General features: G+C 35.7%; 1 protein-coding gene across 1 annotated transcript in view; it reads right to left on the reverse strand.

Moving 5' to 3' along the window:
- The window catches only part of LOC148954489 (UNC93-like protein MFSD11), a 139,283-nt gene extending 115,620 nt beyond the window's left edge, over positions 1-23,663 (reverse strand). The window contains 2 exon segments of the mRNA XM_089086548.1: positions 18,199-18,284; positions 23,590-23,663. Of these exon segments, the coding sequence (XP_088942674.1) occupies positions 18,199-18,271 (73 nt within the window). The 5' untranslated portion in view covers positions 18,272-18,284; positions 23,590-23,663.
- Between the last annotated feature and the right edge of the window lie 2,948 nt (positions 23,664-26,611).

The raw sequence follows: 26,611 nt of genomic DNA on the forward strand, positions 1-26,611 counted from the left end.
CATGAACCGTTCCTAAAGCATTTCTGATGCGCCCTCTTAACAACCTGAGAGGGCACAGTGTGTTTCGATTTAGTTCCATACAGTTTTAGGGGGGCGCACCGCCCTCCAACTTTTTGGCATTCAATAAAATTTTCACCGAAGGCAAATATTTCGGAAGAATTTTACAAAATGGGCAGAAAATTTTTCAAAATTCCTGATTTCTGCGAAGATTCGGCAGAAATTAGGTAGCAATTCGGTAAAATCTACGAAGTTTGCCAACCAGCCAGTAAAAAGAGGCTCGGGACGCTCCTGAATAGACTCAGTGATTCATGATTTACGCCCTTCTGACAATCCGTATGCACATAAGGTGTTTTGATTTAGTTCAACACTCCTGTCAACATTCTCAGAAAGGATTAACTAAATGCCCTTCGTCTTTTTGGAAAGTAAAGTTCAAACATGCATACCTTTCTCAATGACATATGCTATATGTAAACAATGAACGAACTTCCTAGCTTACTCCCTTGCCCTGAGGACTGTGGGGAGGTTGACATTGACATCCCCAAAGACATAGTTACTCGACCTTTCAACAATACCGAACAAAATTGCTTACTTAAAATTTTGATCGAATGTGTTTTGTGGAATGATAGGCATTTGGGAGAGGCCTGTTGCCCTTCATTCAGTATTGACTCTTAAAAAGGGGACTCACTCTTCCGACTTCCAATCGAATGAGCCCCATCCAATCCGAAATTTATACGACCACCCGTTCCATAGAGACCTTATATGCCCCCCTCGGCGTAATTTAAAACCCTTGCTCCTGGGATCTGGAAGGTCGTGTCCACCAAAAAGTTGTTATATGCTCTGTGGACTGTTTTGAACTAAATGACTATCTTACAATTTTGACCAGATGCTTGAGATTATGTAATTTTTGGGCTGTTCTTGAACAAATGGTTATCTCAAAATTTCGGTCAGGTGCATTTGGGGAAATAGACAGTGAGGGGTGGGGGCTAGTTGCGCTCCAGTTACTTTGAATCTTAAAAAAGACACTAAAACTTCTGATTTCCAATCCAACGAGCCCCCTCCAAATTTTTATGAGACCACGGTTTCTATAAAACCTTATTTACCCCAAGGGCTTAACTTACAACCCTTGCCCTGAGGGCGGTGGGGGGTTGTGTCATCTTTAAAGACATAATTACTGGATTTTTTTAACTACGCTGAACAAAATGGCTTTCTCAAAATTTTGATTGGATGCATTTGGGGAAATGATGGGCATGAGGGGGGGGGCTGGTTGCCCTCCAATCACTTTTGACTACTAAAAAGGGCACTAGATGTTGCAATTTACAATAAAAATAAGCCCATTTCGAAGTTTCTACGACAACTCCTTCTATACTAAGTGCCCATATCTAAAGCAAAGCCATGCCACCCCTAATGTTTTGGTCGTTTGCGGGACAAAGTCATTTTGATCACTGAACTTGCAAGTAGACTCCCACCGTCTCTAGTGAATTCCATTGCGTTTTTGCCCTGTTTCATCGGATGTGATGCTGTGAACTTCATTTTATATACTGTGCCCTGGTTACCTCGAATATCTGCTCTCACTGAACAGATTTTAGAACAAATCGACCGAGTAGTTGAACTTGAGGACGATATTAAGAAGCTGTGTTGCGAGATTTTGATCGCCTCATACAGAAAATCAGAGGAGTCTTCGTGCTTGAATGACCTCCACGTTCTCTTGATCCCTCGTCGGAAAACGCTGAAGATCCTGCCTCCACCCGACGACTCCTTTGCCTTACATGTGAAAAGGTGCATTTACCAGTGGTCTATTATGCTGCAGGCCCTTATGGTCCACCCCTCATACCTTTCTCCGCATGATTTTGAATGGGAGATGAAGGACAGATGCATAGTACCTCTTAAATTACCCCTTCCTGCTTGGCCATCCACTATTCAGAAAACTTCATTACATTGCAAGTGTAAATCTTGTGGACAAAAATGTCCATTTGCAGATAGAGGTTGTGATGTTTTGTGCTCTTGTTTTGGAAAGTAATGCGAGGCCAAGGCTGATTCAGACGAGGAACAATTGTGCGTGACTTGAAATGGAGGGATACTAGGGGAAAAAATCGTAATGAATTTTTGAATGTGATCATTAAATATATAGTGCTAATTCTGACTTTTTTTAGTTTCTTTACCTGCGTCATTGCTGCATTTTTTTCTAAATAATCGTGTTAATTTGTTATGAAGACATTCTATGGCCTCTAGGCGTTTCTATCTCATATTTGAGGCGTTTCTAACTTTGTGGAAGATGCATTTTCTTGCATGTAACACCAAAATAAGATACAATATAAAGTTCCGGAGTGTTCCACCCCTCGCAAGCAAGTGACGTTGGTATTTTACGAATCAGCATGGTCGATTTAGGGGGGGGTAGGCTAATTCTCGTACCTGTCCCATTCCGTCGTGGTATGTTTCACATTTTCAACACCTGGCGACCGGACTATAACATGATCTGGAACACTCTCCCGGAGTCTGCACGGGGCTGCCACTCGTTTGATATATTCAGAAAGTACGTTACAGAATGTCTTACTAATAATTAAGTTTTCCCCGGTTTTCCAAGGAGTTCTCTCCAGATTAAGTCTGCTGTTATACTACTTCCCTGCCAAGCTTGGATTTTTTTCTGGGGGGGGGATGAATTGTTTGGGCTGGTGATGTAAGTGCATAATTTAAAAAATTTTTGATGGATGTATTTGTTTAATATTTCGTTTTGTTTCTCCCTGTTTTTTCCTGGCCACAGAGCCTTACAAGGGAAACTAAGTTGAAGTACGTTGTTGTTTTTCTTAAAAAAAAAAATTACCTTTAATGCAAGACATAACCCTCTTGTTTAGATGCTAGAGGCTTTGGTTTGTTTTACGTTGAATATTTTGGTAACGCAAAGAAAAACTGCGCTTGTTAATGCTGTCAACAAGGAAGCATTATAGGAGGCTAAGTAGCTACGCTTTTTGGATCTTATAACTTTTTTGGGAAAAATGAATCAGCGACGCTTTTTATTGAATAACTGACGGATAAAGGAATCCGTGAAGTATGCTTTTTCTCGAAAATTTAAATATTGGAGTTCCTACTATACCGTGTGATATTGCGGAGCCAAACTTAACTTATAATGAAAAAAGAAGTTGCCTTATTTGTAGATTACTATGTTCACCAATATGGTATTTAAGCTATTGACAGCGATTTGCCGTGCTTACCTCCACTACGACGACTTCCCCGAAATTGTTAGCTTCTCTAAGTTAGGCTATCTGGTGTTTCTATTTTATTTAAGACATTTTTTTAACGAATCTGCAACGCAGCTAATTAATCACAACTAATGAATTAAGGAAAACGTGATCATCACCTTCTCAAAGATATTCATTTCACTAAAATTAACTTGAAATCCAATGGTCATCTATCAGTCCTAGGTGGTCATCTCTAATGTTGCCTAAAAAGGGCTGGACGACAAATTATTGATAATGCGTTGTTCTTGAGCGTACCTAACCTTTGGTAGCTAATATCCATGGTAGAGCCAACACCCATTTTATTGTAGAAACTCGTTCTTTCGTTTTATTTTTTTAATTGATCAACTAGGTTAATAAACTAAACTAGAAACAAGTTTACTCCAAGGATATACTCCTGTTAAGACCACCTGCCAAACTAGTTATTTTTTTTTTAAAAAGACTTCCGCATGCTTTTATTGGTAAACAAATTTGGCTGTTTTGTTTTTGTTGTTTTTTTCTTTTTCTCTTGTATCCTCAATTCAGAATACGCATTAAGCCGAGCAATGAGACGTAAATGTTCCTCTTTATAGCTTAATTTACCTAAATCCAGTTGTTGTGTGCGTGTCGAGAGGATTAATGATTGCTACAATGATGGTTTTTTTTCATTAAGAAATCTTCGCAAAAAAAAAAAATTGGAAGAGATTAAGATTCCACTGAAAATCTTATTTTTATGAAGCGTAAAATTACAGATAAAAAGAGTTAAATACAACGCTTTAAAACAAATAAGCTTTTTGAAGCTTGTTATATATTACTGGGACTTTACATCACAGTGATAAGGATGTAAAAGATATGGGTTGTGAGAGGATTCAATTCCGAACCTTAGTGATTGCACCTAGGGAGCCAAAGGTCCCTTACATGGAGATACTTGAAAACTTCTAGCTTGAAACTCTATATTACCGTCGTCTGAATATTTGCAAATATTTCGGACTAGCCTTTTCAGTATTAATGTCAATATGGGCTTACGATTAAGCGTATTTATTGAATCATCAAAATCATCATGCAACAGACGCTTTGATGACACGTAAATGAAAAAATGAAGCTTGAAAATTTCAAAGTCTCCATCGTCAAAATGATGCATTATTTTATTTTCATTTTAGCTTGAAGCCTGAGTAGAATCTTGAAAATTTACAAATTCTTAAAATAATTACACAAGAACAACATGTTTTTCTACTGAAAGTAAGAAATAAAATTAAAACCTAAGACGAAAAGGAGTTATTCCGTATATGAGGGGGGGAGTTCCCCTTCCTCAATACCCCTCCCTTCACGCTAAAGGTTTTTTGTATTTTTAAAAAAGGTTCTAATTCTAATTAACCGGCCCTTGTGTTTCAGTAAACATTCCTACAGAATTGTCACAAAAGGTCGAACGATAGCGTAGAGAGCAGGATTATCAAAGAGTAGTGCAGCCCCCCCCCATATACGAAATAATTTCAATTTCTGTTCGTTTGAAGTTTTAATATTGCTCCTTAATTTCATTACTTTCAGCAGAAAAAAAAACTTGTTTTTAGAACTTAATTTAAAACCGTTTTCAGATAATCCCAGAAAATCCACCTCCCCCTTCATGAAAAATCCCCCTTTCATGAAAACTTCCTCCATGGAATGTTCCTCCTGCATAAAAGCCTTCCCCTGGGAAATTACTCCGGACAATTCCATCCTTGCTGTAAATTACCCCTCAGAAAATTTATTGCGGACGGTTCCACCTGAAAGTTTTTCCTTAGCATACTTTCACTTTAACCAAGCCTTGTTTTACCTTTAATTTTTGATCGTCTTTCAAGTAATGACGGAATCCCCCTATGTGAAAAATTATACCCAGAATTCCCCTCCCCCAATGGAAAGTTTCTTCTGCAGAGAATATCCCCGTGGGGAAAATTCCTGAAAATAATTCCCCCATGGAGAATTACTCCCGTGGAAAATCCAACCCCATGAAAAATCCCCCCGATGATTCCAACTCTACTCAAAATTTCCCCCGGTCAATTCCCCGAGAACATCTCCACATGTAAAAATGGAGTTTCCAACGAGAAAGTAAGACAAATAAAGCCAGTTTCGTATATGAATTCTGGCAAATTCCACTGAAAAAATTTCCCCTGGAAACTTCCCTCCCAATAGAAAATCTATCCCCAGAAAATCCCCCCGGGCAATGTCTGAATAATTCCCAAAAACAAATACTACACGTAAACAATGGGCAAATTTCATAAATTGCAGCCCTTCCCACAGGGGCTGTAGGGGTTATGTCATCACCATTTGCATAGTAATTGGACATTTCAACTATGCTGAATAAAAAGGCTATCAAAATGGACAAATTGATTGGACAACCTTGGGGGGAAAGGGGCTTGAGAGGGGGGCATTTGCCCTCTAATTTTTTGGGTCACTTAAAAAGGTCACTACAACTTTTAATCTCTGTTCAAATGAACCCTCTTCCGATCTTCTAGGACCATAGGGCCGATACAATCCCCCCTAGGAAGAACAAAGAAAAAAAACGAATAAACACGCATCCGTGATATTTCTTCTCGCAAAAAAAATACAAAGTTCCACATGTTTGCAGATGGGAGCATGAAACCTCTACTGTAGGGTTCTCTGATACGATGAATGTGACAGTGCAATTTTCAATAAGACCCCTTGACTTTTTTCGGGGGGGGGGTGTTTCCTCCCTTTTTCAAAATAAGACAAATTTTCTCAGGCTCGAAGCTTTTAATCAGTAACATTAAACTTAACGAATCTTATATATTTGGAATCAGCATGAAAAGCCAATCTTTTGATGCATCTATTAATTTCTAAATTTTACAGAAATTATAAAATTTTTGTTTCTTTAGAGTTTCGTTTACTATTGGGCCGAGTCGCTCCTTCTGTACAGTTCCTTATCACGATTTGTTTTATTCAACAAGAAAATTTTGTTTTCGACAGAAAACATTTTAGATTTCGTTTGTTATGCAAAAGCACCCACTATTTACCCTATGTTCAAGAAGCTTATTGCAATTAATTTTTGTAATTTTTGGCGTTCAATAGGGAATCACAATTATTGAACTGCGTTTCAAAGTGCTTATTAAAACCTATTAAATTAATTATTTGCTTATTGTGCGTCAGAGCTAAATAAGCTTTGATAAAAAACGATAAATTAAAAATCTTCATCTTTGAACCTTTCTCAAAAGGTACTATGGAGCTGTAAAATTTTTGACTTCTATGTTTGTTTTTTATTTCAACTATAATTATTGGTATAATAGGAACAACATACGGGTAGAGACAGGAAAGCTAGACCACTAGACTTTGGGCCACTTCTTCCAATTTTCAAATTACCCGCGTAAACTAATTTTGCTATCCAAGGCGCTCAGTAGACCATAATAATTGCGCTTATTCAATAAGCAATTAAATTGATTACAAGAGCTATATTGAACGTGGTGTTAGAATTTCGGGTACTGGTGCATTATGCGGCCACCACGAAGAAGTCAAGTTTGGTTAATGCTAATGAAATAAAATAAAATAGTATGAATATATAATAGCTTAGAAACAAATTTGGGCTATATATTTGCGCATTAGGGGTGGGGTGGGGGTAAAGCATAGCCTATATTAAATACGTAACCTAATCTAACTAAGGTACCTTTCTCCCTCCTAAACCCCAAAAAAACAATCGTTTAAATACTGAGAAACCACGCTTTGCCATCAATTTATCTAGCAAATCAACTGTTGTATGCTAATGAAACATCAGTTCGACGGGTTTCTTTGATAGAGTAAGTAGCGATGCCCACATAATGCACCAGTACCGAATTTCGGTAGTTCTCCGCCTGAAGGACTCATTTTCCTTAGTTATGGAAAATGAGTTTCCTTATTTTCCTGAAAACTCATTTACTTGCTGTGTTACTATTCTATTATTACTTTGTGATGAAAGAGTTCAAAGCTGTAAAATCAGGTTAATTTTCCCATTTACAAAAGATTGTTTCTTTCAGTGCAAAACAAACTTTGTTTTCTAGCAGTCCTTTCAACTGGAATACAAAAGTGACAACGTCAATAGGATTCAAAACTTAAGATTACGACTTAAATACGCAAAGTCATGCAGGCTATACTAAACAAAAACTCACATTTAAAAATTTGTAACTTCATTCTTATCCTTTAAATTTTTACTAAGTTATACAACGTATACAGTTTGAAATCGAAATAAATCAAGTGAAAGGTTCTAAATTCCCAACAAAAATTATTGCAGAATTTGACCTTCACATTAGAAGCAAATAGTTAGCAGAGTCACTCATTTTTATTAACTTTTTTTCTTTTTTATTACCCAATACAGAAGACCAACTCGTCAAACTAGCCATACATAATTAGGGCATTCAACTTCCTACAAACATGCGAAGCTATTTCCACTGTTTTATTTGGATTCTAGCCCCAGAAAAGCTGATTCGGGGTATGATTGATTTTTGTTAATAAGTATTTCTCATCAATAACGTGTTTCGTTGGTAGTGGGTTCAAATATTGTCTATGTCAGGTATGGTTTTCAGGATTAAGATCAACTGACACCTTGAGTATTTCCTAAAACTATAAATTGTCCTAAGTAGCCGTAACTTTTGGTAATGGTCATTTTAAAGAACCGTTCCGTTGCACCCACTTAAAATTTCTCTTACGTGACCACCAATTGTGAATCACTTCTATGTAAGGTGTGACTTTTCTAATTAGGATTAAAATTATATACGTAAAGTTATATGCGTAATAGAGAAGTCTGTTGCGGTAAGTGAGACAGAGAATAATGATTTTGGCAATATTGGATGAATAAATGTCTTCTGTGAAATATACCATGATACAAGGCCGTACCCAGGATTTTTTTTTCCGGGGGGGGGGGGGTTTACTCAAAGATTTTTCTTCGGGAGGGGGGGGGGTGTTTACACAAAAAACTCAAAAAACGCATACAAAATTTGTTTATATCCATTTTTGTTCCGTTTTTACGAGTCAAACAAGCATTTCAGGGGGGGGGGGGTCAAACCCCCTAACCCCCTCCGGATACGGCCTTGCCCAATATAGTTTGAATTCAGTGTTTTTCGATTACTAAATGGAAAATTACGTCGATGGCATTAAACACATCCTCAAATATAAATTTGAATTTTCAATCAATTTCTTCTAAGAATCTATTAAAAAATTTCGAACTCCAGAAGGGCCATATACACTTCTGAGTTAACCAGTTCTATTAGTAGTCAACAAATGAGAATAGATGAGGTCTGAATCTTGTTTAAAATATGTCCCTTCTGACTTTTTGGAGGGTGGAGCTGTTTTTTTACGATACCGTTGATGGAAAGTTAAACTACCAGTTTAAAGGTACACTCAACATTTTTTGAAGCTTCATGATGTCTCATAAACTTCCTGGTTTTGATAAAAGTGTTTGAGGCGACGTATAAAATAACTTTGACTTTTTTTGTTACCTTAATAATCCAAATATACTGTTTCATTGGTTTTAATCTACTGAGTTTTCCCTACAATACATTGTGGTTATCATATTTCGGTTGGTTTCAACTACTTTATCTTTTTTTTAGAAAAATATTTATTTGAAAGCTGAAAGGTTACAAAATAAACAGCCAATAGTCCAGTTGACTGAAATGGAATATGGGTCTATTTTCTTAGTTAAAAAACACTTTGAAATTAATTGAAAAACAGTTTTTTTCCTACGAGAGTAAAGAGCACATTATAGCTTAAAACAATCAGGAAATATTCTATATATGATGGGGATTGCCCTCTCTTCAGTCTTTGCTCTTTACGCTAAAGTTTCATAGTGCTTTAAAAATATTTCTTCCTCTGATTCAAGGGTTATTGTGTTTTGGCAGTCATTCTTAAGAAATTGGGACAAAAAGTCGATCGTAAGCACAGCCCCCCTCAAATATGGAATCACTTCTGTCCGTCTTAAATTTTAATGTCGCTATTGCTTTCATATGAAAAAAAAACTTGCTTTTTTGTTTAATTTCTGCCTTAAATCAAAATTCAACTTTTACACAGCCATGTTTCACATAAAATCTCATTAAAGTTCGTTACTATGAGCTATTTTGTCCAATGCCCTCTTAAATGTAAAAGTGATCTATTAATCTCTCCTTTAAACCCCATTTCTGCATTCAATTTTAATATTAGTAAAAAGATGCTTCGAGAATGACAATAATCCTTAAAAATGTACCCCTCCAAATTAGAAGGGGGTTCTGAAATATCAACAAAAGAATTTCGGGCATCAGGCACAGCCCTGCCCTACCCAAACAATGACCTACCGGCCCTCCTATATAATACCTGATGCATAATTATACATCACTGTAAATAACTCTATGAAACATCAAGAGAATCAACTTAGTCAAACGAAAATGCAAAACAGAGTCTATATTAACCGTTTATTTTGTATGGACTACGTTACTCTTTAGAAACGTATGTCCCACCGCGCGGCATTACTGCCTCTGGAACAGGGAAGGTATATATAGTTTTGAATTACTTTAAATCAGTGGGATATCTCAGGATTTTCAAGCTTGTAGAAATTGCGGTTTTGTGCCACAATTCGACAGAAAATGCCACCTCAAAGTGATACAATCTTCTTGGCTACTTAAAAATAGCACTAGAACTTTTACTTTCCCTTGGAATGTTATTCCGGGTTTTCTAGGACTATTGGTTCGATGTGGTAACTACTTAAAAAAAAAATAAAGCAAATAAATAAAGACGTATCCGTAATCTTCCTTCTCAAAAAAAAAACTTCCACATTTCTGTAGATAGGAGCTTCGAACCTCTACAGTTAAATTTTGAAACAAAGCACATGTTTAATTTTCGACTTGAAGTACAGTGTTTAGTTTGAATTATTTAAGTTTGAATTTTTTATACAAAAAAAAAAACATTCATAGCCATCATTCTTTTTGCACATCCAAAACAATATTCATAAACCATGAAGCACAAGGTCCAAATAAGCAGTTATGTCATAATTTCCTGGTATTTTACTGGTTGACGGAACAGCCAATTCTCTACTTCCGATTCATGGGAAGCTAACTTCGTCTCAGGTTTCCTAATCCTAACGTGATTTACCAATAATAAGAGTCTTATTTTGGATGTCACTCAGCTAACTTAATCAGAACGATATTGAAGATATTGCTTTTTATTTGATACTTTTCACTCACATTTCGATAAACCTTATTGAATAGTATCTTAGTAGAACGACAACCCCCAGGAAAATGAAATAAGTGAGAGAATTGAATGAAGGACAATACTTAGAAACACATAGCAACATTTTTCTGGTGAATATTGCAACACCCAAAACAACAGAGATGAAATCTAAGAAAATTTAGTTCCTAATAACAAAAAAGAAAAATGTTCAAGCACCAAGAACATCAAAATGGAAATATTTTTCACCGGGCTCCATCTTGGGTATTCATAGCTTCAAACTGAGATTTTCTACGATTTCTCTTTTTGGTTGACTCTCTTTGATGGTTCAGAAGTTAGAAAGATACTACTGATATTAGTGTGATTTTCAAAAATGGGGAAGTATCTAGCGATTATAGAAAAAACTCTAATTTAACCCCTCTATAAGAAAGGCGATAAGAGTGAGTGTGGTAGTACAAGATTAACAATACTGCAGTTGTTGTTGCTGTTGTTGTTTGCGGTTTGACGCGTTCGACCAATAGGTCATATGCGTACGTATCACTTGGTTTATCTGTGCCTTCAGTAATCACTAGCTTGTTTGGGTGTCACTTCAGTCAATATTCACTGAACTAGACCATGTATCACTTAACTTGCTATTGCTAGGGGATTATTCACCTGCAACTGCCTGCGTTAAAAAACAGGAATCAAAATAATGCAACGATGCTTTGTCGTACAGCAGTTAAAGTACATATACAACACAGTTATAATAAATAATACATTTTTCCATTGTAATCTGTCACATACTTCCAGATATAAAAATTTAAGCAGATAAAATGAGGATAATAAAAACAAATAAAATAGTAAATAGGATAACTATAAAATAAATAATATGGGAGGGGGCATCAGGGCCTCCAATATTAAAATAATACGAGGCCATCTACCACATATCTTGCTATTTGTAGGGGCTAATCACCAGCAACAAGTGCCAGCATTTATAAACAAAACCAAAATAATGCAGTTTACCTTATCAAACAGCAATTATAATGCTTTTTCAACTCAATTTTAATAAATAATACAAATAACTTGTTACCTGTCACCTAAATCAAGATATAAAAATATAAACAAATAAAATACAAATAAGACAACTCTAAAAAAAACTGCAGGAAAAAAATTAGGGGAAATGAACCAAACCACTAATCTTAACCAAATTACTTAATAAGTTTGGGCTTAGTCATCCAGGTCAAAATCAAGGAAAAATGGTGAAAAGAGAACTAGTCATTTGCCTGAGAAGGGGCTAATCTAAGGGTATGTAGCCTAGTTGCTAATTGTAGACAGAGAAAAGCCAAGACAGATAGACAGGTATAGATTCCTTTCCTTTGCGTTTCCTTTCTGCTTCACCAGGGCTGCTGCTAACATTGTGGGAAGGCTTGAACTTTCTCTATTTAGGTTGTCAACTGAGGTATTCAGGCTACAGACTGCATTTTGAAAATGTTTCGGCTTAGAAAGCAGTTCGTAAATAGATGTTATAATCTGAGTTAGATGAGAAATCTGCTTTGCAACACCTTCACACATGGTCATGTACCTCATGTTGAGTTCCTCAACTGTAGGTTGATTAGGAGTCAGTGGAGGAAAAGAGTCTGTGTGTACCATGGGGACGTGTTCTGTATGAGTTGGAATTCCTTTCTTCAAAACCTCAGCAGCAGTCCTCATGGGGACAATAATGGTGAATGATAAAGTAAAAATAGCTTTCTTTTCCATGAGTATTGGACACTCCTTGGAGTTAGTATCATGCTTTCCATTGCAATTTGGGCACTTAAGTACCTGCTCTTCCTTTACTATCTTGGATTGGGAACATTCTTCAGGGGTGTATTATCCACTAGATAGTAGATATCTTCTGCCTCTGCGGCAATTAGAAACCGTGTGGCCAAAACCTTAGCAATTGAAGCACTCTATTGGCCAGGGGATAAATTGCTTTACTGTATAGCTTGCACCCCAAACAGAGATTTTCAGTGGGAACTGAACATCCTGATAGAAGGTGCAAACCAAAGGGACAACCACAGGACCTGGATTTTTGAAGGCCATTGTCACTTGTTGGATTCTATCATTATCTTAGACCTATCTAATAAAATCATTCATATTGGTGACCTCCTCAGATGGGATGAATACGATACCTTTTCTTTTCTGATTGGGTTGGGGTTGAAGTTAGGACCAAGCACAAACTTTACCTTACAACCATTTACTGCTATATCTGAGATAGAAAGTATAGCAGTAGCTACTGATTTGTTCACGGTTATTATGATAATAGAGCCATCTGGTCTAGGCCTTTCTAGTATTGAGCTATAATGGCCCCTACACTCATGTTTTTGGAGGTGTTCAAACAGTTTTTTTTTTTTTTGCAATAACTGGTCTACTCCTAAAGGTAAGTGGTTTACTGGTCTCATTTGGACATTTTACTCCTAGGGCCAGAATCCTTATACTTAAATTATTTAGGCCAGGGGTAACAGGACTACTAACTACCTTGTATGTCATGACAAATTAAATACCAATAGGTTAAAAACAAACAGCTAAAAAAGCAAAGCCAAACAAATAATACAAATACAAGCAGAGGGAGATCCTCAATCAATAGTAGGCTAGCCTATACAAGGCATGCAAAATAAATCTGAAGCAGGCATTGCACTAAGTGGTCAAGCTGGGTAGAAATGGGTTGATAAGCACTCTCAAGCAAACACGGTCAAAACAAGCCAAGCCAAAATTGAACCCCACACCAAGTGTGCAGGCGTCAGGGACCCCAAGGGAGAGCCCCTTGAGATTTAATCAACAAACCGTGTCACAGAGCTAACCCAAATATGGTAATAGCAATATCAAATATATTTAGTATATTAGAAATCAAATTCGTCTTTTCTTCCCCTTATCCTCCCAATGCTGTGATTAACGTAGGAAATGAGGTCAGTAGCTGGTTTCGTGTTGAATCAGGAGTTAAGCAGAGTTACATTCTGTCCCCTTTTATAGGGATTATTTTGATGGACTTTGCTTTAAGGAACAAGGTAAAGGCTCTGGGATAGCATGAAATCAAGTAGGAAAGTAAAATTCTCCTAGATTTCTATTATGGTGATCATTTGAGCTTCCTAGACGAAAATGTTAGAAAAATGAATGATTTTTTCGGACGTTTTGAGAACTCGGTGCATAAGAATAGGCATAAAAATTTATGTTAAGAAGACTAAGTCGCTTAGACTAGAAATAAATGAAGATGGAGAGGCGATGCTGGGTAACGAGAAGATCGATCAAATGGAGAGCTTCACTTACTTTGGTAGCATTATTCGTAAAGGTGGTGGAGGCAGTGAAGATGTTAAAAGTAGAAAGTCAAGACCCAAAGTGCTTTTTTCACAGTTAAAAAAGGTTTGGAAGAATAGAAGACAATTCTGCGAACCAAGATTAGAATTCTGGGGCATAATGAAAGAAAAGCTGAAATGGCTAGGACACTTTCTGCGGACGAAGGATGACGGATTGTGAAAGATCGTCCTTTTGGTCCAACAATCTAGGGCCAACCGAAAACTAGGTCGTCCCCGAGTTGAGTGGGAGGAGCTGGTAAGCAAGGATTTAAGAGAAATTTTAACTTCTTGGGAGGATGTAAAGAGAGAGGAATAGATTGGGATGGAGGAGGATACAAGGTTTTCAAATTGCCTTGTCAGTTCAAAAAAGTGCCAAGCATAACGGGGAAAGTTTTTATTGAAGAATATTTTTTCACTCTCGTGGTGACAATCTGGAGTTTCACTTTGAAAGATCCGCAAATGATGAAGTGGTCAAAATAGTGAAAAGCATAAAATCGACTTCAGCTGGGATTGATAGCATGAATCTGAGAGCTTTTAAGGCTGCAATGATGTATATTTTATCATGCATGCTCCACATTTTTCAACTTTCCGCTGAAAACAGGAACCTTTCCAGAAGCTTTGAAGCAAGCTAGCGTAAGTCCTGTTTATAAAGGGGATGTCATGTCAGATTCTGAACACTTGAAACCAGTCTCAATACTGCCGTTATTTTGAAAAAATAATGGAGAAAGTGGTTCACCGACGTTTATTTGACCATCTCATGAAATATTGTATAACAAGTCAAACCCAACTTGGGTTTTGGAAAGTCATTCAACTGCTCGTGCTGCCATTCATTTTGTTGATTTTGTTCATAATTGTTTTGAAAATGGTGAGATCCCCCATCACAATATGTTTTGAAATCAAGAAAGCATTTGATATGGTAAATTTCTGAATTTTACTGCGAAGATCAGAATCTTTAGGCATTAAAGAAGTGAGTTTAAAGTGGTTTGAAAGTTATTTTCATGGAAGGTCTATTAAAGTAATGATTGATAATGTTTCTTCTTCGCTACATCAAATACCTTGTGGTGTGCCACAGGAGTCAGTCCTTGATCCACTTCTCTACCTGGTTTATGTAAGTAGCAAGAGCTTTATCTTCTAAGTTGTCGTCTAACGTCATTTGGTGATGACGCTGCAGTTACGTTTGGTTACCATACTGATCATATTGCAACAAATGTCACCTGTGGCCTTGGTGAAATTCGGCAATTTCCGAATTTGTACCCCAAGTGTATTATTGTTATCATACCACGCTTTGATTAACCCCTTTGCTTAATACGGATGCAAATAATGGTCCAGCAGTATTTATTCAAATTCCAAACAGGTTCAGATCGTTTAGAACAAAGTGATACTTCTTTCTGAAAGACACATTAAAGGGCTTAATGATATTTCAACAACCTTCAAAAGACAACAGATTACACGTGCTGAATGTAGGACAATTAAACGATTGCCATCTATTAATTTATGCCTACTAATGTTGAAATTATCCTGTGCTTTTTTTTGCGATTGTTTTAGTGATGACAGGTCTCTCAAAATTACAAGACTTGTCATGCTGATGATTTTGTTGTCCCACATAGCAAAGGACCCAGAGCCGGCTTCCATAACAGATTTTCAGTAACTCATGTGTGGAATTCCATTCCAGAGAGTATTCGGACGGCTAAGCACCTTGGGTCGAACAAAAGTAAATTGAATATATATTTATTGTGAAAAGATTCACAGTTTTGTTTATTTATTATTTTTATTACAGTTCCTATTATTATTATTATAGAACTGAATTTTTTTATCATTTTAGACATATTATTTTTATTATGTTTTTTTTTAGTTTGGTTAATTATTTGTTAAAGAATTGAAAGTAGCCACTCCGTCGCAAGTGTTTTTTTTATATCTTTTAGGGCGTTTATTAATAGTTTGGTTTTAGTTTTTTTTTAATTTGTAATCAAGTGTACCTAAACTTGAAAAACATTTAAAAAAATTAAATACTAATCAAGTTTCAAGAATAAATTGAATAATTTCCTAGAAGGGATATATTAGTAGCAATGAATCTAGTCTTTCTATTTTAAGATGGCACTTAATTTTGACATTATTTTTTCGTTTCAATATTATTTCATTGAAAAACAGACTAAAGACACTGACTACTAAATACAGCTTTTAGGACATCAACTGACGATTTTTAACAAATTCTTTTTCGTTTGAAGCAATATAACGATGTATATTTTTAAATTTTTTTTCATCAAATATTTAAAAGAAACCTAGTTAAATTTTCCCAAAACAAATCTTCAGAGAAATACATTTGTGACAATCAATATAGTTTAACTATTTTAAAAGGAAAATTGTTTTTGTCCTTAAGTTTTCTCTATTATTCGAAAGCATAGAACATTGAAAACCAAATGCTTTTGAAGCGTCAATTGGCAAATTAGCAATATTGTTTCGGCTTTCAATAAGGCACACATGATACACAATCTTTAGCGGAGCGTGAGGGGGCGGCAGTCCAAGTCTTATTTGCGACAATTCATGTTCTTTTGAGTTTGAACTTATTATTCATTTTGTTTACATTTCGTTTTTGGTTTAATCTATTATACGACTATTTCTGCTCATTTCAGGCTTTAATATTGTTCTTTTCTCTTCTTTAACAAAACTTTTTTTAATTTTGTTTTTATTGATAACTAAAATAGAAGATCCCAACTTTAAGTTTACGAGATAATCAAATATACAATTGAAATTTCTAATCACATGTAGTTTCACCTAGTAATAACAACAATATTTTAAGTTAACTCCTTTGCCACATCTATGTACATGTTATAAATAAAATATGCTATCTAAAATGTTATAGATATTGTTGTAAATAAAAAAATAAAAATAATAATAAATTTTTTTTAATCCATAAAATAACTGCGAAAGAAAACAAATGTATGGTCAGAAAACAGCAGACACTATCAGTTATGTAGGCTACTTTATATATGTTTGCAATTTGAAGTTATATGCTTACATGCTTTAACAGCCGGAAAAACCCTTAAATGCCCGCTTTGATGAAACCAAACACTTATTGTGGAACAATCACTTATTTTGTTCTGATTTAATAGAGTCATTCCACAATCCTGACAAAACGATTTTGAAGACGGAGCGTCTGCACAGTTGGTCAAAGAGTGATTGGAGACAGAGTGCGCTCATAATCAAGGCAGGTGAAAGACGTTTTCAAAGTTGACCAAAGACAGACTGGAGATCAAGCGTAAGCATTCATAAGCAATCTTAATTGAAGGTGGTCAGAGAGGTAATATTAGAAAAAGGGTCACTGAATGAAATTACCAAAAAAAAGTGCAACACACTTGTATTTGAAAACCTAATGCACCGAGAGTTGAAGGGACACGAGTTCAATGGCCTCGCTTCAAACCCTTCAATGAAGAAGACTGAAAATCTTAGAATGAACTCCGAATTGAACAAGGTCCATCTTTCTGTTAAAATGAATCAACAAGACATCTATCTTATACAGGTATTGGAATAACTCAGGGCCTTTATCCCTAGCCCTGCACTTATCATGTCGCAACTGAAGGAGAATTTTTGTGGACCTTTCAGACATTCTGACTAAAATTTTAATCAAGATTTAATCCCATTCCATGTTGGACTGCGAGGGTGCATGACACATAGGGTGCATAAGACAGTCACGTTGCTCTCCAATCATTTTTTCTTTTAAAAATAGCACAAGAGTTCAGAATTCAAGATCAGATGAGCCCTTTCCCTATCTTCCTTGATCATCCGCTCTATAATCACGACCCCTGGGGAGAAAAATATAGGGGAGACACATCGTTCTTCATGAGGACGCACGAACTGTGATAAGCTTGTATGGGATTTGAAAGAATTGGTCATGGAAGTGTGTTTATGACTAAGGTTTATTTGTATTTGGGTTGGTAGTTTTCTGCAAAAATAATGTTATTTTCGATTTCCTAGAAAAAAAAATTACTTTAAAAATCAAAGGTTAAACAGGAGGGCTGTTTGAGATGATGATGTGAGTTCCAGCAATATTATTATTGTGATTCTTACCACATACTTAAAGAAATAAATTAATCTAAATAACTAACTTCTAATTCCGGTAAGTGACGTTACTATCTGTCAGTTATCGTATTCTTCCTTTTTACGAAGGTTCACCGACTGTCAAAAATCACGCACCCCTGCATGCGTCTGCCAAGCGTGGCGGAACTGTTCCAAACGCTGTGGGAACTGAGCCAAGCTTGGTAGAACTGTACCCCTGGTGGCAAACTGTGTAGCAGACGTGATGCTCCGAGATGCACACTACATGCCTTTCAAATACTAGCCTTTCGAACCCACATCATTTTTTAATACTATACTTTTTCATGATAAATAATTCCCATGTCATTCTTAAAATAGTTTTTTTTTTTCTACTTAAAACCAAAAATTTGGTAAACTATGCAAGCTACATTTGTATGGCACCAGCATTAAGCTGACAACATACATTGGCGAATTGCAAACAAAGGAAAATAACTTACTGAGAACAGATGTATCATCGTCATCCTCTCGCGACAAAATTCTTTGTCTTGGAGCTAAATCCGAGTCCATCATAATTTCCTTTTCTCTGAAAAGACAAGAAAATAAATAATTGAGCAACTGTTTCTAATGCTAGAATCAGCTTTAATGAAATCCAAAATCAATGTACGGCCACCTTGCTTTTCACTGGTATTAACCACTAATCTAACATATAAATTGGCAACCTTAAAGCCAAAGGTATCCCAATAGTTCCCAAAAATTTATGCTGAAAAATTTGAACACCAAATATGATAACGATAGCTAAAACTATCAGCTCCCTCCCAACAGGGAGGTCTGCTCCGAACCCGTTAATTTCAAGGTTTCCCCGTAAGTAATTATTTTTTAAGTATAGCCTTCTAACTAAAAATATAAAAAAATAAGTAAAGAGCTACATCAATACCTCCAACGAGTAGCGCATGATAACTCAAAGGGGAGCTACTATGGACAAACTATATGAAACCAAAAACGAACAGAGAATAAAATGAATAACCACGTCAAACATAAATGTAATAAATACTGCTATTGATAAATCAAATACAAAAGAAGAGATTTAGCAAACTAAACTGCATATATTCTAACCACCCGTATCTTTGCTTTTAATTTTCATTTTTGACACACTAGTTCAGGTGTTGGTAAAAAATATAAATGTTTTTACTTTTATAACTTTAATAAATCAAATAATACTAACATTTTGATTACTAAATAACAGTATATGTATATTAAACTGACAATGTGAATTCATTTGTATTTTTTTAAGTAAAGTGCAAATTTTGTTCTGGCCTTGGGAAGGCATAGGGGTTTTGAGCCCAACTTATGTTAATTTCTGCTCGTTTTGAGTTTGACTTGGTTATTTTTTGTAATTTCTGTGTGTTTTGGGTTTCATTTATTTATCGATGCTGATTTGTGGTAGTTTCATGCTTGGTAGATTATTTGATTTTATTTTTGCTCATTTTTAATTTAATGGAGTTCTTTACTTTTCTTTGAAAAACTTATTTTGTGGAAAAAAAATTTTTAAATTAATTTCTGTTCGTTTTATATTGACACAGTCTTTTCATGGAAAAAGAAAATAATACTTTAAATCTTTTCGGTTTTCTAGACTTCATATTTTGGCCTGCTAATTGTATGCTGGAGAAAAATTTTCAGCAATTTTTAACAACTTAAACCTTTTTAAAAATCTGGACAGAAATAATAGTGTTTAATTTAGTTTCATACCTCTTCTAGTTGACCTGAAATAGTTGACCCCCAAAAGTTTGAACATAAAACCATAAGACGTTCTTGGGATACTGCTGAGATGCCTTATTGGGAATTAGCATTAACACACTGCATTTTGATTTAATCTTAACACAACATTTAGTTTTTAAACATAAAGGCAAATGGGGGGGGGGGCGTGGGAGGGGGATTAGTTTCCGTCCAATCACTTTCGACTAGTGAAAAGGCATCAGCCCTTTCTATTTTCAATCAATTGAGCCCTTTTCAAAGTTCCTATGACAACTCCTCCTACGAAGTGCCCTGGTCTAAACAGCAACAACAACAACAAAAATAATAAATTATACCCACATCAATCTTTACTATAAAAATGTCATGCAATCCAATCACTTTTGACTATTAAAAAGGGCACTAGGCCTTTTGATTTCCAATTGAATGAGCCCTTTTTGAGTTTCTATGATAACGGTTTCTATAAACACCTTATATACCCCTAGGGCATAAATTACAACCCTTACCCAAAAGGCTGTGAGGGTGGTTGTCATCCTCTAAGACCTAATTTTTATTGGATGTGTTTCGGGAAATTGTAGGCGTGGAAGGGGTGTTAGTTGCCTTCCAATCACTTTCAACTATTAAAAAGGGCACAAGCTACTCCAATTTCCAATTGAATGAGCCCTTTTTGATGTTTCTATGACAAATTCTTTGATACAAAGTGCCCTGGTCTAATGGAAAAAATAATAAATAATACATTGTGCCAACATTGCTCTTATATGCCCCCAGGGCATAACTTAAAAGCCTTGCCCTGAGGGTTGTGGGGGAGTGTCCTCCTCAAAAAGATATTTTCTATATGGAAATCACTGTATATAGATATAATACAGTACAATCATCCCCTATCTCAACCATTATACAAACCCGGACAGAGATGCAAGTGCTTGGGAGAACATTTAAACAACTATAAACATAAGCGCTATTTGACTTTTTCACAGGTAGACAAGTCAGATTTATTTTGAATGCAAAACTTGGCTCCAACATTGTACACTGACCCGCTAATGACAGATTAAATGGGTGGAGCTGTTTGTACATGCCAAGAATGTAGTGCCAAAAATCACTGACCCATGATCCTACTGTTATATTATTTATATACAGTGCTGGAAATCAACTATGCTGAACAAAATGGCTATCTCAAAATTTTGATTGGATGTGTTTTGGGAAATAGTGGGCGGGGAAGGGGTGTTAGTTGCCTTCCTATCACTTTCGACTATTAAAAAGGGCACAAGCTACTCCAATTTCCAATTGAATGAGCCCTTTTCGAAGTTTCTATGACAATGTCTTTGATACGAAGTGCCCTGGTCTGAAGGAAAAAAAATAATAAATAATACATTGTGCCAACATTGTTCTTATATGCCCCCAAGGCATAACTTAAAACCCTTGCTCTGATGGTTGTGGGGGAGTGACCTCCATAAAAAAATATTTTCTATCTGGAAATCAACTACAATGAACAAAATGGCTATCTAAAAATTTTTATTGGATGTGTTTTGGGAAATGTTGGGCGTGGAAGGGGTTTTCGTTGCCTTCCAATCACTTTTGACTATTAAAAAGGGCACAAGCCACTCCAATTTCCAATTGAATGAGCCCTTTTTGATGTTTCTACAACAAATTCTTTGATACAAAGTGCCCTGGTCTAAAGGAAAAAAAATAATAAATAATACATTGTGCCAACATTGCTCTTATATGCCCCCAGGGCATAACTTAAAACCCTTGCCCTGAGGGTTGTGGGGGAGTGTCCAACTCAAAACATATTTTCTATTTGGAAATCAACTATGCTGAACAAAAGGGTTATTTCAAAATTTTGATTGGATGTGTTTGGGGAAATGGTGGGTGTGGAAGGGGTGTTAGTTGCCTTCCAATCACTTTTGACTATTAACAAGGGCACAAGCCATCCACTTTCCAATCGAATGAGCCCTTTTTGAAGTTTCTACAACAATTCTTTTGATACAAACTGCTCTGGTATGGAAAAAGAAGAAGAAAAAAAAAAAATAATAATACATTATGCCAACACTGTTCTTTACTTAAGCAGTGCAATTATGTTGCCTATGAAAGTATTCCTAGATACCAATTTTCCCAAAAAAATATAGAGCCATTTTCAAGATACTCTTTATTTACATGGCAAAGTTGCACATGTTAAAATACACCAGCAAAAACTAATAATATTTTTTTTTGCTTATGAAAGTAAAGAGCTAAGTTGAAATTTGAGACAAACAAAACTATTCCTTTGCAGATCATGCAAGATATATCTAGATGGCATGTAGTAAAGTTTTGGGTAGATTTAATGTGTTCCATTTGAATTGCCAAGGATTTAATTCAAGTTTTTATTTTATAAATGAAATTTCCAATTTATCCATTTTTTCAGGCAATTGGACTGACTGAAACTTGGTTAAATGATCATAATTTGGAACTTTTACATATTTCAGGATATTATCTTTACATGAAAAATTGTCAACTTCACCAACATGGGGGACTGGCAGCTTATGTACATTCTGACATCTGGGTAAGTGTCTGGGAGGATATTATAAGCTGTCTGGACATTGTGGTTATGTTCTGATTGTATAAAGACCACCGTCAGGATCTCTTATTGAGTTTTATGAATTGCTTGAAGAACAATTGAAAAAGAACCCACATCAAAGTTCTATTTTTATAATGGGAGATTTTAACATTGGTCTATTGGATAATGGATCAAATACAGACTGATTTTTTACCTTGATGATTTCATTTGGTTATACCCCTGCTATTAATATTAGTATCTATCTTTGCAGTTAGATATTAAATTATAACTTTTATATTGTTTTAAAAAACAAAGTTGTGAGACAGAGTCAAACTTTAGTGTAAGAGTGAGGGGTTGAAGAGGGGACAGCCCCTTTCATATATGGAACTCCTTACTTGTTGCTCCTTACTTTCAGTTAAAAAAACTTGTTTCTTTTTTATTTAATTTCTGAATGTTTTTGAGTTAATAAAGCTTTTAGTTTGGCTTGCCATATGTGAATAATTAAAACAAATTTGCATATTAATTTTACTTTTTTTTTTTGCTAAATGGGTTTCTCAAAATTTTGTTCAGATGTAACTTACAAATTAACTTAGCCTATGTAACAAAGTTCTATATTTGTATATTTTTATTACATATATTAGGGGGTTTGCCCCCTAGTCAATATCTCACTCTTTATGCTAACTTCAAGTTTTGTTCCAATTTTGTTAAGAATGACCCCTTAATCACAAAAGGCCATTAATTAGAATAAATAGCTCTGATGAAAGTACCAAAAAACATTAGCATATATAGTGAGGTAATGAGTATGGGGCAAACCCAATCATATACCTATTAATTTCTGTTTGTTTAAAATTTTGATAGCCTATTGCTCCTTACTTTCAGTTGAAAAAATTGTTTTTTTTTATTATTTAATTTCTGATTGTTTTTTTAAATAATGCTGGAAAATCCAGCACCCCCTTCATAGCAATGTCCCTTCCCCCATGAACACTTCCTCCATGGAAAGATCCTCCCATGTAACACCCAACCCACTACCACCCCTCAACTACCAAAACAAAAAACCCCTGAAAACTTCTGTATACTTCCCAATAACCAATACTAGCCTATATGTAAACATTGGGCTAAGTTCACAACTTGCAGACCTTCCCTGAGGACTGTGGGGTATTAAATCATCCTCAAAGACATATTTATTGTATTTTTTGACTGATTCTAAACTTAGCCCTATTCTTGTACAATAGACTCTCAAAACTGGGTAAAGTTCTACGAAATTATATTATTGAGTTAGGACTAAAGTGAATACACCATTCAATGCCTTTTTTTATGCTGATTACAAATATAATAAGCATTTCTTTCATAAATGAATTTAAGCCCCCCCCCTCCCTATATATGCCAATTCAGGGTTAGGTATAGCCTATCATAGGGGGGGGGGCTGAAATTCATTTCCGATAGAAATGCTCATTATATTCGTAATCAGCATAAAAAAAAGGCATCAAATGGTGTATTCACTTTAGTCCCAACTCAATAATATGATTTTGTAGAACTTTACCCAAAACCGTTAGTTTTAATAGCAATAGAACAATCTTTCATCTGAAAATCTAAAAAACATTTAGCTTACCTGTCCAGCTGATTCCAAAACACAAATTTAATATAAGTTCGTACCCATCTTTCTGGGATTTAAACTTTCCCGATTAAGAATATAACAATGTTGCCATCACAGATTTTTCAGACCTGTGAAAAAAATGTCCAGAAACGTGTGAAATTCTTAAAAACCGGTGACCCCTTTTAGAACTGTCCTGACCTTGCTACAGTTTACTTTTTGGTTCTTCATTGACAGGTTCCAGGATCTGGACGAATGAAGACGCGTTATTTTATGACAGGTCTGTCAACATAATACCGGTCTTTATTATTCCAGCACCTGGCGCCAGAATCTGCCAATGAAAACTGAACTTTTGGTACTCTTGAAGCAGCAACAATAGGACTTCTTGTTGCAAGAGCAGGAGTGGCAAGGTCAGAACGGCTGTATTAATTATATTTCTATTTTTTCTTAATTGTATGAAGGAAATGATAAAAGTAATACTGAACTAACAACCCTCTCTGTTAATCTACTGCATGAAGAAAAAAGTAAATTAAAATATGTGCTATCATTGTTTGAACTTTGTGACACATTTAATCCAGTAAATAAAAGAAGGTGTGAATGGTTGTATTTACTCTTTTGTTACTAATAGTTACTAAAGTAAGTAGGTAAATGTCCCCTTTTCCAATAGCGACCCCTATGTGTAAACAACAAGGAAATTCCTTGTCCCAGATTTGAAAGTTATGTCATCCCCAGAGGCACAGTTATTGAACCTTTCAACTTTGCTGAACAAAATCTCTATCGTCAAATTTTGATCACAGTTGGGGGTTTTGTTGCCGTTCAATCCCTTGTGACTTATAAAAAGGGCACTAGAACTTTCCATTTCCAATCGAATGAGATCCTTCCGATGTTTTTAAGACAGATTCTTCTTCGTTTTTAGACAAGCTACGAGGTGGCTTGGTGAAAATTCAATTAAATAAATAAATAATACTTTACAAGGCAGCGCTATTGTGCCATCAGGACCGTAGAAAATCATGTCGTAAGTCTGACCAGAATGTCATTCCCTACATCCCTCTTTACCTCTTTTACCCGATATGTGGTAAAGATGCAGATTAGGAACCAACAAGAAATAAATCTGAGAGAATGGTCTTTAAAGGATATAACTTTTATCTGAAATTTAGGTCACATTAAAGGCCTTTCAGGGCTACCGAAACTTTTGGGAAGATATTTAAATTATCAAAGAGAACCATTGGAACCATTTGACGGATCATAAATTTTCTTTCCTCAAAGCTGGTGGCTTAAGCCAACTTTTGGCAAGCGATACCACATTGTTTTTTTAGTTGTTTTTTTTTTTTTGTCAAATTCTGTAGATGGATTTTGGTGAACAATGGAAGTCAGACACATTAGAATATGGATAAAATTAGCCTTTTTATATGCCAGACGCCTTCAAACGGCTTTCAATGGCTCCTCCAAGGAAAAATATGTTCCTTGGTGGCTTCGTATATGCCAGGCGCTTCACAAAACGATCTTTGGATAGTTGTTTTGCTCAAGATGACTGAAAGGCCTGAGAAATATACATCCTGAGTCAGTGTAACCCTTTCTCTATTTTAGGGGACCTAAAATTCACTAATTACCGAGTATAGAGAGACATATTTTGTTAAAACAGAGGGGTATGTTTAATCCCAGGTCTCCAATTGGGTTGGAACTACTAGGGGTTAGCCAGCGGGTTTCATTGAATATATAATAACGAAATGACATGCGGCCCTGAGAACAGACCTAATGTCCACACAAATTTTCAAAACAATCCACTTGGACAATCGCAGAAATAGCTTAAAGGGTGGATAAAGATAAAACTTTTCATTAAGTGTGAGGGGACTTAAAATATCGTATTGGTGGGAAGAAGTGAGGGGGAGTCTAGAAATATTGATTTTGATATTCCCCTAAAGTCTTTCTGCTATTAGCCCTGTTTTACAGTTTATTATCAAGGCGAATTAAAAGGTTTTAATTTAGTTTATTTATAACACATAAATGAACATTAGAAATGACACTGCGGAGTAAATACAAAAGAAAAAATTAACAACATCAATACGAAAATAAACAAAAAACAACAAAGATACAATTTAACCGATAGCATGATGAATAAAGCAAGCTAGGGGGTCGGTGACAGAAACAACAATACAAGTATTCGTAATCGTATTAGAAGCCACAGTGACCAGTCTCGCGCAAGCATCAATAACACCATAACGGGATACAATATTTCTGTTTCTGAAACGGCCGGGTAAATACATTAGATATTTACAGTATCTAAAGTAACCCCTTCTAAGTCTCCGTAAATCTTTTTTCCCCAGCAGGTGATGGAATCCCAGATTGGAAATTTACTCCTGAAGAGTCAAACTATTATAAAACCAAACTAGACCCTTACGGTTATAACGCCCCCTATTTGGAGATATCTTACCATACGACACACGAATATTTTTAATGGATTAGTAACCAACTCGGAGCAAGTTTCAGAAATAGACGGGCAAAACGATACACGAAGCCACTTATTATTTTCCAAACAAGGTCATGAAATCGAACTATCTTTTAGTGGAGATACAGAAGTTCTACTATTAAAGCACATAAACTCACACTTTCCCATATTAACAGATAGGCCAATATCACTAAGTAGAGAAGACAGCTTACGGAAATTCAGAGCCAACCCTCGACGAGAAAAACTATCTAAAAGGACATCGTCGGCATATGTAACATAAATTAAACCGATATCACGAAAAAGCATAATAGGAGATAGATGTTTTAAACAAGTAGCGAGGACACATTTAAATATATAAGGAGATAAAACACCACCCTGTCTAACGCCTTTCCTAACAGCTACCGAATTAGAAATATGAGACATCCAGTTAATACACACATAAAAATCATCATACCAATATCGCAATATAGAAATAACTGAATAATTAACTCCAGAACAGAGGGAATACAATGTCTGGGCGTGAACAACACTGTCAAAGGCCCCGGAAATGTCTACTGTGCAGCAATACAATGAATGCTTTTGAGCCAAAGCTTC

The sequence above is a fragment of the Artemia sp. Qi Xiang Cuo genome, chromosome 3 (genome assembly GCF_049724085.1).
Source record: "Artemia sp. Qi Xiang Cuo chromosome 3, ASM4972408v1, whole genome shotgun sequence".
NCBI classification, from domain to species: Eukaryota; Metazoa; Arthropoda; class Branchiopoda; order Anostraca; family Artemiidae; genus Artemia; species Artemia sp. Qi Xiang Cuo.